The 15,806-nt window shown below is 37.3% G+C and overlaps 1 protein-coding gene across 2 annotated transcripts in view; it reads right to left on the bottom strand.

The window, feature by feature from the left end:
* The window catches only part of NEDD4 (neural precursor cell expressed, developmentally down-regulated 4, E3 ubiquitin protein ligase), a 40,366-nt gene extending 25,182 nt beyond the window's left edge, over positions 1-15,184 (bottom strand). Inside the window, exons 1-4 of one of the 2 annotated variants that reach the window (XM_009072700.1) lie at positions 15,117-15,184; positions 13,446-13,524; positions 12,264-12,302; positions 11,759-11,812 (exon numbers count right to left, since the gene is read on the bottom strand). Coding sequence is in view for 1 of the 2 variants with exons in the window: in XM_009072699.1 (XP_009070947.1) it covers positions 5,665-7,179 (1,515 nt within the window). In the remaining variant the exon portion in view is untranslated. Of the gene's footprint in view, positions 1-5,664; positions 7,180-11,758; positions 11,813-12,263; positions 12,303-13,445; positions 13,525-15,116 lie in introns of those variants that run through there. The other variant, XM_009072699.1, reaches the window with a different exon arrangement.
* Positions 15,185-15,806: the final 622 nt, after the last annotated feature.

Below are 15,806 nucleotides of genomic sequence, written 5' to 3' on the forward strand. Positions count from 1 at the left end.
TGCCTTTCAACTGTCAACAAGATCTGAGCTGACATTTTCAGTAAGTCTCTCACTATGACACAAACTATTTCCTGACCAGTATAGGAGACCATCACCACACAGGCATCCTTAGCTGTTTTTCCCCTCTGTGCAATACTTACAACAGTGATTTTCAAATTGTCCATTCTACTTGTCCAGTCACTCAATACCTTGAGAATCTGTGCAACTTGAGAGGTGACAATTTAATCCTCACTTTTGTTTCTTGTATTTTAACTAGCTGTTATCAACGGGGAAGGTTTTTCTCTGTACTTTTGAGTATTTTTCAGAACTTCTGCTAAGGGTCCTTGTAAAATAATTTTCAAAGCTCAGTGCCCTGCATTAACCTGCTCACCCACCTTCACATGTCTTTGCTTAGTTTGATTAGTAAGACAAAACTTCCTTTTGTGAAAGCAGTGCTCAGTCTCCTCCTTGTAAACACAAAACACATCATATGTCTCATAATCTATTCCATGGACTCTTTCTTCCATACCAGCCAGTTGCAGTAGCCTGTAGCTCCCCTTTAGGCCATTTAAAATTATTAGCATACTACTTATCACCTTCCTTCAGGAAGAAAATCGAATGGATTAAAAGACTATTCATTGTAGTTAGTATTTCAAAAATTTTATAGCTGAGCTTCTTGCCAGTTCTTGGGAGAACTCCTGCAGGTACTGTTAGTTTTGGTGAGGGCTTCTGTTTCGTGCTATAATTTCTACATCACCCTAACTTTTTCCAAGAAATGTTTTGTTTAACCCAAAGTGTTGATCTAACGTATCACAGAAAGCAATAAAGATACACTATCCAAAAAACTTAATTTTAAAATTATAGCAATGACCATGCTCTCATAGCTGAACATCTGCAGCCAGGAGCAAAGGAAGAATGTCTCTAGTTGAGACTTTGTGAACATCCCTTGCCTTGTGAATAAGTTTTACTTTAACATACTTTCATATGTATACTAAGCCTTAAGAGACAGAGAATAACTATAGCTTGGGGCTACATTAAAGAAGCCACAGCATCAATGCTTCCCACTCTCTCACAGTAGATTAAAAGGACATGAATCAACCTGAAGGCTGGATAATTACATATTTACATAAGCTGTTCCAGGTCTGCTCTGCACGGATTTGCAGTTTTAGTTTCCCTATTTCTTGGCATGAGAAACCTACCCAAACTCAGTTCAGCTGCAGACTATAAACAGAATGAGGTTAATCATCATTTGTGCAGAGCACAATCAAACAGAACTTCTCCTTCATATGTGCATGTAGTGTTTGCTGAGGACTACAAAGAGCTACAACTCTGATATACTGGGTTGGTTATTAAAGATTTCTGCTACAGCCCAGACACTGTTCCTTGCAGCATGATCATATTCTGAACGTTATATATGGGTCACTGTTGCCAAATACAACTTGCTAAAAGTGACAATGAAAAATTTTAGGGATGGAGCCATTACCAAATAATATTATTTGATTGCTTCCTTTGCTAATGTCTCCACATAGCAACCATTCACAGCTGGGCTATAAGATTTATCACATCCTTTGTGTGAAATCTTTTCTCTCCCTGAAGAAGTTTGATAATCAAAAGCTAAAGCATGAAGAAAGGTAGAAAAGAAGGTGTAACAAAACTCTGCTCTTAAGCAAGATGAAAAATGGAAGAAATAAGTACAAACTATTACAGCACTACAGGCCACAGTCACACAAAGGATGCAAGTAGAAAATCACCTACAACTACTTATAAATAGTTAATTATTGTGATTAACAGCTTCCCATCTTCCCTTTAATGCTTTGATGTATACTTTAACTTCTAAAATTTGCCTGGGACACTGGATACATAGTATGGTATGACTTTAGTCTAACATAGTTGTCACCACAATTCTTCAGAAATAACACTACCTTCCTTTCAACCCCAATTCTCCAAATGAACTGATGCACCATGACACAGCAATGTGCCAGAGACACAGTCCTGTAACATGATCCTTCAAGATATGCAATGCTGAACAATGTGAAAATTATATTAGATAATAAGGTTATCATAGCACAGTAGCATAAAGTGATGTCAATTTGTGCTTTGCCTTGTATTGGCTCTATAATCTTTTGCTTTACCTGCCCCTTTTCCACCTCACTGCCTTGCACAGATACACAAGCAGCCCCTTTGCTCAATATGCAAAGATGGAGGTAAGTCACAGCTGTCCTTCCCTTCTCTTGGCACTTCTCCCTGCTCAGATCACTATTTTCTGTGAAGGAGTTTTGCTATGACAGAAGCTCTATACTTAAAGAGGATGCAAAAGAGAAGACAACCTCAGACTAATCAGAGCTAATTTGTGGTGCTGCATTTATGAAGAGAATCATGATCTTCCAAGTACAGGTTCTGGTCCCCTCAGCATGTTCAGATCAGCTGGGAAGTTAGTCAAGAAAGAAACCCTTACACACAGCCCCCTCAAGTTACTGTTTTACTAAATTTAAATTTAGTACAGCAAGATTCAAATAGCATCTCCTTTTATGAATACAAAAGGCAAAGCTCCAGAACCCAGTGAAAAAAAAGCTCAAGAGTTCCAACTAAAGGTTTTCTTTACATGAATGTGACAGCAGAAAAACGTTTTTGTTTCCAAATCTATGTGTCATTCACTAGTGACAAAACTGGAGTTAAATGACTTGTGAACAAAAGGACAATAACACAGTGTAAGAAATTATTTTAAAGGTATACAGTTGCTGAAACAGATTTGCAAGTACACGTACAGTATTCCCATTATCTAATCAGGAGCGATACTGACAGGGAAGGAATGGCTAATGTCAACAGGGATGTCAGCATGGTATTATACTTGTGGAAGAGATTAACACAGCTTTTATTCTTTTAAAGTTTGTTTATAGTCTACAAGAACTGGAACTGCAGTCACAGTTTCTGCCTTTCTCTCTACCTGAGAGTTTACATATGTACAATGACAAGTAACTTGTTCCCTTGGTCCCTCCTACTCTCCCACTCCAGACCTGTGATGTCCAAGTGCTTTAGCTGCAGAACTATTTCCACCCCAAGCAAGAGATAGATGCACTAAAAAAGAAGATAACAACAAAAAGGCTATTAAAAACTGAAATGAAAAGTCAAGGACAACCTTCAGTGTTGCAACCATGGACTGTGTCTTCCTCCTGCTTCACATAAATGAAATTCCAATTTCTACTGCAGAATTTATTCACTTAGTTTCCAGTAAAGACCAGCAGTGGCACATGGGCCATCACCATTCTCCATTTTTCAGCTTCATTAAAAATAATGCAAGGCTAGTTGTCATAGACATTATAATTTTTTCCCTTTCTTTTTTTTTAAGTCAGCCTTTAACAAGCTGTTGATTATGGAAAGCAGGAAATGTGATCCGAGGTGGCTCAGGGCTGGTAGCTGGGCACGTAAGAAAAGAATGCACAGACCTTTTGCTGCTTCAGACTCTGCAGTCTCTGACCACAGCAGTGATTTGATTTCATGACTGCTCTGTACAGATAGCTGACATTACTAAATGCTACTCCAGTATCAACTTGTTAAATTTGAACCCAGACTCAGCATATCAGTATACTAGGCCAGACTAACTGGAGTCAAGAGAAATATTTTGGGAGTTGTTTATTTTTAAATGAGTCACAATACACCATGATAATTAACTGGACTATGTAATTAAATGATTGCCATAGAATCTGTTATACTGCTCAGAGACCAATAGCAAATACAATGGTATTTATCTGTTTTAGTCCAGTGAATTGCTGAACTGCTGTAAAATCAACTATGGTTTTTGCCTGGTTTGGTGAGGGAAGCTTTTACATTTTATGGGATATTTATAAAAACTGGTTTTACATAAAAACTGAAAGGGGACATTTCAGGACAGAAAGGCTCCAGTACCTGTTGTTGCATCAAATAACCTGAAACATCTACACTGCCATAAAACCTTCAGTGCCTAGTTTCCTGATGTCAAAGATATTATTAATTTGTATATAGACATAGCACAAATCTTAATATTAACAAATACATGAAAAGTACAGGATAACTACAGCAATTCTGGATTCAGACCCTTGTTTTTCCTATTTTTTATTTTTAAAATGGTCTCATCTTCAAGTCAAAAGATAAAATCTGAAGGATTCAGGAAGCTTAAATCATGCTGCCACAACAACACAGTAAAAATGCTCAACTCCCACAGAAAGATGCTATCTTCCTTCTCCTTAGATTCTGTGTCAATCCACTGTAAACACTGCTCCTGGCAACTGAAACAAACTATTGTCAGTCCAGTGTCCTAGGAGGTTTGCTGGAAATGTTAGCCAACACTCTAATCCTGAACTTGGATTCTATCTACACTGAATTTATTAACATGCACTCAATATTAAAACATAGACTGTCTTTCATATCAACTGCCATTAAGCACAGAAGTTATAATGCAAGCTGACAAGAAATACACTTGAAGTACATGACAACTTTTTTTTCCCCACAATATACTTTAAAAATAACTAGATCCAGACCACTTAAAATGTGTCATAATCTGTTTGTGCTTATTATGGATTTTACCATCCACTTTACAGTGTGATTTTGGGAAGAGGAATCACCAAACAATATGCAGCAAATGACAGACCAATACCTCTCCAAGGTAACTCTTAGTAGTTTAGGGACTGCCATAACTACAGACCTTTGGCATAAAATCTCCTGCTTAAACAAAGCCTGTTAGTTCAATGGTTTGAGTGTCAAAGCACAGAATGAGATCTTAAAACAAGTTCAGTAACCATCAATCGTCACACTTTTATCAGCATTTGTAATTAAAACTACTAAAATATTTAGTGATATAAATCTTGACAAAGTTATTTAAACAGGTCTTAAAATCCACATTTCATGTGGCTTAGGCCTTACAACATAAACTGCCTTAAGAGTTAATAAGAGCAAACACTTCTGCAGTTTAGTTGGACATGAATTTCATTACAAAAAAATACATATATAAGTCTTCGCAACCCAAGTACTATAATTTGAACAGCAATGTTTTTGGGAGAGGTATTAAGTTACAGTGCATTGCTCAGGCTGAAGTAGTGGTTGGAAGGAGGAAAAAAAAATAAAAAGGGAGAGGAAACTCTGAAAATTCCTGTGGTTCAGGGTGTATACAGAAACAAATGGTATTTACAGTTTCTCTGCTCAAATATTACTTATCTTTAATTCCACATACAGCAAACTGTTCTGTAAAATAAACCCTCCATGAAATAAACATAAAAGACTTCAGTAATCAACTCATTTTTACTCATTTTATATGCAAATGACTTTAGTAATTACTATTAATTTATTGAGAAGTTAGGTGTTTCAAACTACAAAAGGTAATCTGAAGTTTAATTAACTCCCATGTCTGGATAACTAGACAAGAATATCCCTCTGAGTTTATGTAAACAGGAAATTACTGTTCATAATAAAACAGGTATTTCACTGTAAGACCTATTCACCTTTACTACTATATGTACCACATTGTAAGAAACAAATATAAACCCCAAATGTTACAAATAACATAAAAATTAACTTCCTAATGGTGACAATTGGACACTATTAGGAAATTGTAAAATCACTGAGCTGAAGTCTTGATTGTAAACTTGGATTACTTTTCAGCTGAATTTCAGCTGTAAAATACTGTCACATTTTTCTGCAAACCAGAACACTCACCTTATGGGGCCTCCACAAAGAAGTGCTAGATATTTCCCTTTTAGAGGTTCCATATCTTTTCTTAACACCAGTTGTTTTTCCTTCATTCCCAGGTTTGAACTGTATGTGCAACTGAGACGTCCTTGCACTATGACACTTGTATTTAAGGCTGGATAAGCAGCAAGAAACTTTTTGACGTGATCCTTCCAACGAAACACTTCTTTGCAGGACATGGTGGGTTCTGCTCATCTGTGCATCTGGTCTTTCTAGTTCTTTCATGTTAATCTGATATTCTGAATCTATTTTTGAGGGCAGACATGCAGATGTGCTACGTTCCAGTTTTAAAGGAGCGTATTTTGCACCGGAGTTCAGATTTAACTCTGGACTGCAACAGCCATTAACCATTTCACTGCCTGATGCAAATCCTCTTTGAGTGAGATGAACAGAAACACACGAGAAGCCATCAGAAACTTCTTCACAAGTTGCCTGCTCAGAACTATTCAAAATTTGACTTTTGTCCTGTAATGATGTATTCAGATGAAGTGGTCGAATGTCTCTGACTTCGCCAGAAGAGCAAACTGTTTTAGACAGCCTAAGTCCATTGACTGCTGTTGAAAGGAATCCCTTGGAAATGGTTTGATCTTCTTTTTGTGCCAGCTCACTAGGAGAAATAATTAGTTTATGAGATGTTTGATAGGTGCCTCTATGTGGTAGTTGACCTGAGCTTACTGGAGAAGCAGGAGGAGTACTGGAACGACTCCTAGGGAAAATAACCAGCGATGAACAACGGCGCAATGGAATTTTAGTTTTCTTCCTCACTGACAAAGCATCTTGGTCAAAAGTAGTATTATTTCTACACAGAGTTTCCTGAGATGAGTTGCTCCTGTAGGGATTACATTTGTTTGCAGTGCTTCCATATGAAGACTCCCCATGTACACCACCACTACAGAAAGTGGCATCACTTGCCCACAGAGTGCCACTGCCACTGTCGCTGAGGACACTGTTACTGTAAGAACCTCCATCACTTGTGGTACTTGCACAGGATCCATAGTCACTGCCAGCACTGCTGAATGACCCACTGTCACTTGCTGCAATACTGCTAAGGCTGCCTGTGCACAGAGCAGTATTGCTCAGAAGGCTGTCACTAGAGCGATGATCAACCACAATTCTGGCGCCACAACTCCCTTCGTTACCAATCCCAATGAATGAAGTGTCTTCACCAGCAGTGACAGCATCACCAAACCGAGGACATCCGTTGTGCTTTCTAGACTGCAGGGAAATGTGCAGTGAGGTGCTCTTTTTAACTTGCAATGAAGAAACAGTCGCGTTTTTCTCTTGATTAATTACTTGTGGCACCGCAGGTGCATAAGCAACTCGTCTAGGAGTCAGTTTCACTTGTGTAACATTAGGTGCAGAATTCTGTGATTTTCTGAGGTACACACAATTATTACTATCCAAAACATCTTCAGAGGCTTCTGATAATGGATCTGTGTTGCTTCTCTGGGTAGTAAAATGCAATCTTAACCGTCGTGCCATTTGTTCTCATTTCCACGCATGTTAGCAAACGAAAACCACAAAGATCCTTCAGCAGAAAGGCTACAGGCAGCTGCACAGAACCTAGAGCTAGTGCCTCACAACAGTAAAAGCCCATAAAGTTGCAGTCTTTGTCTTAATTTCTACAAGACAGTAGCATTTAAAAAAAAAAGTACCTCTTGCACTAAGCCAGCCATTCGTCAAAGTGCAGTTTCTGGACGTCGCTGATTGCTTGCAGTCAGAAAGCTTTGATTTAAAAAGCACTAAGGTTCCAACCACCTCAGCTGAGACACACTGACAAACACTACTGACCTTGTTTCAATTATACCTTCTGTAATATGCATAAATGAATGCAATAATAAGCTTCCAGAAGTCCCAAGATGAAAGCAGCACTGCCTGCTGCGGCGGCACTAGCTGAGTCAATGTGTCCGCACTTTCCTCAGCAGCGTATGACTACTAATATTTTTACCCATAGGTTTAGAATTACAGGAAGTTGGTAGGAATGAAGTCCCATATAATTGAGTATCAAGTCCAGGATTGAATTTCCAAATAGTAACCATGCTAGCAAACTGCTGAGCTCTGAATTATGCATAAACCCGTGAAATAAGCCTCCTCCCCCTTAAGAAAAAGTTTTTCTGCCCTATTTAAATAAAACCTGAAAGCAATCTGGCATTATCTCACAATCCACATGCTGGTTAGCAAACACACTTTCTAAAGATTTGCTCATAGTAGAACCCTCTCCTGCCTATTAATTCATAATTTTCAATGAGGTGCAACTGAATTGGAGCCACAAAAAGTTATTCTGGTTAATAACTGGGCATTTATTTTCAGCCTACCGTGTTAACCTTTTATTTATATTCTGACCTTTCCAAACTCCAGCTGTTACTGGTAGAAAGAAACAAATTATTCTTCCAAACTAAACTACCTCATCTTGTTTGGTGTAAGCCCACAATAAGCAGACATTCATTAGAGTTCCATATCATTTGTAGATATATGACCAGCTACAGAAACCTGAGAACACCGAGCTAAAAATGCATACAGGATTACAGAAGAAAGCTATTCTGCATAATCATATACAAACTCTTACACATTCATAGCCAAGTAGTATTTATTTTTTTTTAGCTTTTATTTTTACGTAAGATGATGAGCATATCAAGAAGTTAACATACTGTCAACTCTTGCAAGAGTAATGGGATTGAGAATTCCTACAAAATGCTTCACTGGCCCACAACATCTGAAAAAGTCCTTTGCTGGCACCTAGTGGGACTTTGGAAACAAGACAATCTTGAATCTTACTGTTCAGTGAGAATTTTGTTGTGGGTTTTGTTTTAGAAAACACAACCATTTGGCTATGAATGTAATTTAGAACACATAAGCCACATATGATGCAGTCCTGAACACGACTGCTCCAACATCAAATTACTTAGTGCTGCTGAAAAAGTACAAACAGCAGAGAACACTAGGCCATTTATACTTTTATAGGTCATACTACTTGGAGTTTTTTCTGCTTCATATTTATTTAACCTTTACTGTATTTTAAGCTAGAAGGCAGTAAAATTAACATTTATACCTCCTTCCCAAAAAAGAGCCAAGAATCAAATTCACAGTACCTTGTTTGCAAGCAACAAATTTGTATTCTAATTATACTCCAGGGCTTACTTAACCTCCCTTACCTGAATTCCACGATTAGAATGCAGCAATAAATGAATACTGGCTTATTCATAAAAAGCCAACAAATACAACACTTCATTTATTTCATTATGCTTAACCAACAGGACTTCTTCTAATGTTATAGGTTGGTGGGGGACTGGGATGGGGAGAGAAGAGGAAAGGAAAATACCATGAAAAAATTTTCTGGTCACAGTTTCAAAAAGTTACATTTGAACTTCAAGCAATATATTTAAAAAAAAACTAAATCAAAACCAACAACAGCAACAAGCCACCCTAAGACATGTGAGTGAAGAGTAAAAAATGCATCCAAGACTCCTTTTCTCCCCAGTGACAAATATATTAGCAGTACAGTTTGTAACATGTGAGTGGGACACATAGAAGCGCAACCACTGGAGATGTTTCTCTATTTTACTAAAAGCATTACTTTCTCTCCCAATGGATGATCTGAAATGTTTTTTCAATTTTACCAAAGACATCTCTATGAAAATGATAAACTGCCATAACTCAAAACCTCAGGCTTAAGACTTCAGTGAAATTTCTTAACACGTAACTCTACCTTACCAATCCCTGTATCCATGTAGCCAGACAACTACAGCTTCCTTAGTCAACATAAAATGGCTTTTGAAAGGCAAAATTCTACCTTGCTGAATTAGAGTTGACATAAAAATAAATTAAAGTTCAATTATTTTTTATAAATACAAATAGCTCCCTTCAAACCTTAAAATTCTTTGGTATCAATAACAGACTTAGGCACTTTGTCTGAACAACTTTGCACTATCTCGACAAGTTATGGTAAGGCAGAAGAGATAGCAAAGTCATCTACTCCCTTCACTGATCCATCTCCTGAGTGATCTCACTGTCCTTCTTGACAGATTAATGTGTTTTTAAAGACAACCATAAATAAAGACTCCATCAACTGCTCAAGCCCTTTATACTACTAAGGGTTTGCAACAGGTCAGAAGAACCAACTAGATTATTGCTCCCTTACCAAATCCAAGACAAGTGATTTTGGAAAAGTTTTAAAGCTTACAAATGTAAGAATATTTCAGTTTTATCAGTTTGCTCCCATCTGGAGTTTAAACAGTCATCCATTAGATAGATGACAGAACACTGAAGCCCACTAAAATAAAGGAAGGTTAAATCCATTTTTCTTACAGCTGCTTAGCAAAGCACCTGTGATTTTTGACACGTGAGGATGAATTAATACAAGTGGGGGAGCTTGTCAATGCTAAACAACAATCACAGCTAAGGCAACAATTTGTCTTAAACCAGCTCAGGACATCTGGGATAAAATTGTAGTGTTTCTGAGAGCAAGCAGGAGCAAAATAGAAAGATGGTCTGTTCCATTCATCAAATCAGGAGATGGAAAAGGTGAAAAATATTCGGGTTATTGTAGAACTATACAGTAACTGCTGAGGTCATGTTGCTTTGATCTCTAAATATCATCATCTGTGGGAAAGAAAGCACCATTTCCTAGTTGATGCCAATCAAATGTTTAATTGGTTTCTCTCCCGTAAGTAAACAGGTCAAACAACTTACCTACTCTAGATCAGAAAAAGAATGCCAAAGAGTTTTCTCGGTGGAAGCCACAAGGGAAACATTAGCTGTCTCCCAAAAAAATCAGGAATCCAACTTTCTAATCATGCCTCGTGGCTCCCAGGCGGTGGCAGCAGTGTTCCAGTGAGATGGCCAAGGGACTAAGTACCTCAGCCCTATGAAGGATGCAATGTAGACCATAACATTATGTTGAGATGCAAGTCTGAGCATCCTGAAAAACCATATTCAACCTACCATGTAAGCCACGGATGCTGGTGATTCCCTTTAACATTGCTTTTAAATAAATGGGACATCATATGTTAAATACTTGGGACAGGTAATACCACAAGTCAAGTAAATGGTTTTGAGACTGTGTAAGGTCTACAACCAAGAAACAAGCCTCCTCTTTCTTAAATCTAATTATTCTAGACAGTTTGTATTTATATTTACATAGGTTTTCACTCTTCCCAACTTGAGCAGAGCAGCATCTCCATAAAAGACACAATGGATTACTGAACATATGCAGAAAGCTTTAGGAAAAAAATGTTTTCCATGGCCAACACACTGCTCAAGCACAAAGCACAAAGAGATCCTTTATAACAGCTGTTGGGATTGAAACTGTGTTTGCAGTGCAAACCAAAGAGCACTCAACCCCTCCTATTAGTTTCAAACTACTGCAGAAGGAAAAGGTACATATTCCAGTGAAAAGGAATGCCTGTGAAATGGATGCAAGTGTCAAAATTGTACTGCTACAAGCTTACTCATTTACAATAAAACACACAGAAAGATAGGTAAGAAGACACCTTCACAGACAAAAATGAGAGTTTGGTCAGAGGAGGCATTTTGATTTCACTGAGAAAATAAATGCACAAGCTACCCCTGTATCACTGATGTCCTGCCATTCAGAGCATCAGCTATCCATAAGATCACAATCCACTGCTCACTTGTTGAGAATTCCAAAGAAAACACACATGTTTTCTTTCATGCTACTCCTCATACAATGCAGAACCTTCTCACACCATATAGAGATATCAACATTTTCAATACTGCTTTGTTTGGGGGGGAAAAATACACATCCAGTGTGGAGCTTTCGATACCACCAGAGAATTTGGCCCTATCATTTGAATGGCACTATAAAAAAACAATGCTTTCATGAGTTAAAGCACATTACAAGTTCAGAGTAATAATGTAACTGCTTCAGAGCTTCACAAAGTGTGCTTATGTCAGGTGAGTAAACGAATCAGGTTTGGCTTTAGCTTTAGGTTTCATTATAGAAGTTAGGATTGTTTGGTGTGGGATTTTTATCCATACTGAATCCTGATGAACTTTCATTCAAGTCTTTAATACACTGCAATAATAGCAGAAAAAGACCTACCAAACGGTTTTCATCAAACACTTCAAACAGGAGTCTGTGTTTCTGAGGATTAACCTAGGGAAAAGAGGTACAGCAATAGTTAACTTACATACTGAAATCCAGCATTTGTCTTCAGCAAAATCTCTGTTTATGCAGCAGGAAAGAAAAATCCAAGTACTACATTAATCAGCAAATCTACACCTTGCTGCCATTTTACTACACAACACATTTCTGCCAGAACCAATGAGCCATGACTGGTGCTATCCCAAACTGGTTTTAAATCCATGTTCATATTTTAAACATGAACAAGGTAACATTAAGCCTGAAGAGAAAACATTTTTATTTGTGCCAGAATTAACAAAAATACTGCTAAGGAAAGCAGTTTGTGAGCCCTTCTGAACATCTATTATAGACTTATTTCTGAATTAGGGAAGACATTCTGGAGTAGGGAGAGCAGTGAGTCGTTTTTCCCCAGTATGTTAATACAATATCCAATAGATAATAAGACTGTAAAAAGAACACTTACTCTAAATAAGAGTTCTTCATTCCACTTCGGGTTTAAGGACTACATAGGGGTGGGGGGGGGAGAAAAAGGAAGAGAACATTAATTATACTGACAGTTCTGTATTGGTGTCTTATACCTGTTTTAGACCATGTAACAATCCACTTAAGAAGGAAGTACAAAAGCTTTACCCTTGATATTGCAGGTACAAGTCAAAGGAGCCTTATAGTATTTAATACAGTGCAGAAAGGAGACAACTTAGGCAAGTATTCTCAGATTTTGGCTATGCCATGGATGCAGAGAAGGTGCATCATACAGTTAAACACAGTACATTTACAGTATGTCTCTTCAGTAACAATCATTGCCTTCTCCTCAGTCCATTAGTCACATTACTTACATGCAAACATATGTTAACCCTGAAATGATGAATTCTAAGCAAAAAACAGATCTGTAAACAATATCATCTAGACAAACCAGGCACAGGTGGGGCAAACACAACAACCTGCTTGACTAAATACAACCTTCAACTGTGATTATTTTTCAAAACACTAGAAATTGTTACACTTAAACTCTCATCATAGCTAAACTATTATCAACACGAAGGGAAAAATGCATGAGTGATCTCAGTACATGAATCCCAGCCACTGCCTGAGAACAACCGTCTGGAAAAGTGCTTTCCCTCTCATATATACAGTTTTTCATTTTTAATCAAATCTAAGTTAGCAGTGCTAAAACTGATTTGTCCTGCAAGTATTCTAGAGAAACAAGCAGTATCACAATTCAGATGAATGGTGTAATTTGGTGTTTAAAGACAACAGATTGTGTTTGCGTTTTTAACATAAAAAAAAGCTGCACAGCAAGAGATCCTCATATCATTAAAGATCTCAGAAAATCAGAACAATCCAGTATTTCCATTAATGATGTGGCTTTGAAGTACTCACCTTATACTCCTTAGTTTTTCCTCTACCTTTGAATAAAATTATTGAAAAGAGAATACCACAATAATGCCATGAACAAAGAAACAGAGTAGGTCATGGAACATTCCTTTCCCCATGTCCATTCACTCCAATGACATATTAACTCTAATATTTCCTGCAGTGTTAACTTTTCCTCTAGAATCTGAATTTTAAAGAAAAAAAAAGGAAACAAAACAATACCACAAAACTCAAACAAACCCACCACACCCACAAAGATAAGATGACTAACCTTTTTTATAGTTTTTGTCTGAACACTGGTAAGGATTCCATTCACTGGGTCATACACTGTCACTTTCACATAAGGGTCACTGGTAGGGGGGAAAAATAAAAGCAAAAGCTAAGCATGATGCTCTATTGCCCTTTTTTTTGTCTGCATTATTAGCAGACAAGTTTTAAAAGGCTTAAATTAATAGAGGCTATGAAAATAGGAGTTACAATTACTTTATGAACACCATATTTGTCATTAGAATTATTTCCTAGATCATTTTAGAGATAAAACTAATTTAAACACTGTTACTGATTATGACCAAACTAGCTATGCCATTTTATATTCTGTATATCAGCACAATTTGATTCTCTCTCCTCTCACAGTTATTTCAGGAGAACTGATGTAATAAATCCTCACACATTTCAACAAGACATGAATGAAAAACATCAGTTGTGATTGAAAAAGCTTGAAGTATTAAATATCTTGGTTTTTAAAATTTAGAGCATCTGGAATTTGAGGAACTTCCTTGAATATACAATATTTTTACTAAATATTCTATCAGTTTCACAGTTGGAGCTTAATCTGAATTTTTCTGTTAATGAAGATGTCCTAATATGATTAAGATGTCCTTTTCCCTTCCTGTGGTACAAAACCCCAACAGATTATATGAATATCTGCTTTTCATGAGCAAAGTCAAAGCATTCAACTGCTCAAAGAGAGCAGTAACAAAAGGTGACCAAGACTGTCTGCCATGTAGCAACAGAGCATAAGGTTTTCACATACTTAAGTTCTGATGAGAAAAGCTGACCCATTTTTGTTTGAAGTAAAGAAAGAAAAATCACACATGAACAAAAAAAGAGAGAGACTGTCTGGCTTTAGGGAAAATATGAATATCACAAGAGAAATGTTACTAATGCTAAACTGAGGTCACATACAGCAATTTTATTAGTGCTAAAGTAACAGCATTGCTGCACAAACACCAAAGCAGTTGACAGAACTAGTACTAAACCCATTAGTACTTGTCTAGACCCTCTGTAGAAGGGCCAGAGGCAAAAGTGGCTTTAGCACAAGCTGCATTCTGCCACTGGCCAAGTCTACAAGAGCCTACAAAGCATTTCAATTACCACTTGAGAAGTCTGATCTTACCTTTGCTAAATATTAAGTCACTTTCACTGTTTCTTCCCTTACACACATTGTTAACTTGAATGAGTCCATACCCAGACCCTCTACCCCATCCAGAGAATTGGTGGATGCTGCTCCTCTGCATATAATTTAGGTGAAATAGTCGAAATGTTGCTACTACTGTTTAGTGTTGTGTTCATTCCAACTCTCCACAGCACAGATAAGACAATTTTGACCATAACTAAGCTCCTGTTATTTTAGCTGCAGCCTATCTGGAGTAAAATATATCCATGGATCTATCCTCCCTGGTAGAGCTACTTTATCACGCAGAGAATGAAACATTCCCACACTGTTTTGTCAATGCATAAGATCTCTCCAAGTGACTCTTGGACAAGAAAACAGGTATCTTCATGTTTATATAGTCTCTAATAATTTTATAACATTACCAGTTAAAACAGTTTTGATTTTTTTTTTTGCAAGAAGCACAGCAGGATTTACTAAGAACTAAACAGCTGTAGACAGAAAATAAGGAAGCAGCAGTCCCTTAATATATTAACAACATATTCTTACCTGGCTCCTAAGATATCCTTCTTGGCCAGGCCAATTCCAGCTATAACCTTCACTCTGACAATTCGTGTGTTCTCCTTAAAGACAAAGTAACATATTCAAGACACATTCAGATTTATTTTCCAGATCTGTTTTTAGTTTATAAAGCTGTAATGAAAAGGGTATCAAATTTATCAAAACAGACTAATAAAGCAATAAAGAACTCTGGGGGGAAAAAAGCAAGAATAAAGAATTCTCGCATCTATTTTTATTTCACAGCACAGAGAGGCTACACTCAAAACATCAGGATTTCTGATATACAGCAGGGTCTGAGATTCTTAAGAAACCAAAAAGTGTTTCAATTACACATTATGCTAATTACCTTCACAGGAGTGACATAAGTGATTGCACTCCTCCTGTTAATTAATACAGCTGTTACAGAGTCTTACACGGCTCATCTGATAGGGTACTGAATTCAAGAGGCAAAAAAAAAAATCCCAACAGCTGTGACCATGTCAGAGGAAGAAGACAAACAAGCACTTGTTTTTCTGGAAAGCAAAAAGCTTTACAGACGAAGGTCTGTTTGGAGGCAATGGTTAGCAGAGACACTTGTGAGGAAAAGCTGATCCCATCTAGGTGGTTAAGGAGTTAAAGAGATACCAAGAGGAATGGGTGAAGCAGCAGATGTTGTTCCTGGGGCCTTCCTGAATTCTG

This window comes from Acanthisitta chloris, unplaced genomic scaffold (genome assembly GCF_000695815.1).
Source record: "Acanthisitta chloris isolate BGI_N310 unplaced genomic scaffold, ASM69581v1 scaffold18444, whole genome shotgun sequence".
Taxonomy (NCBI): domain Eukaryota; kingdom Metazoa; phylum Chordata; class Aves; order Passeriformes; family Acanthisittidae; genus Acanthisitta; species Acanthisitta chloris.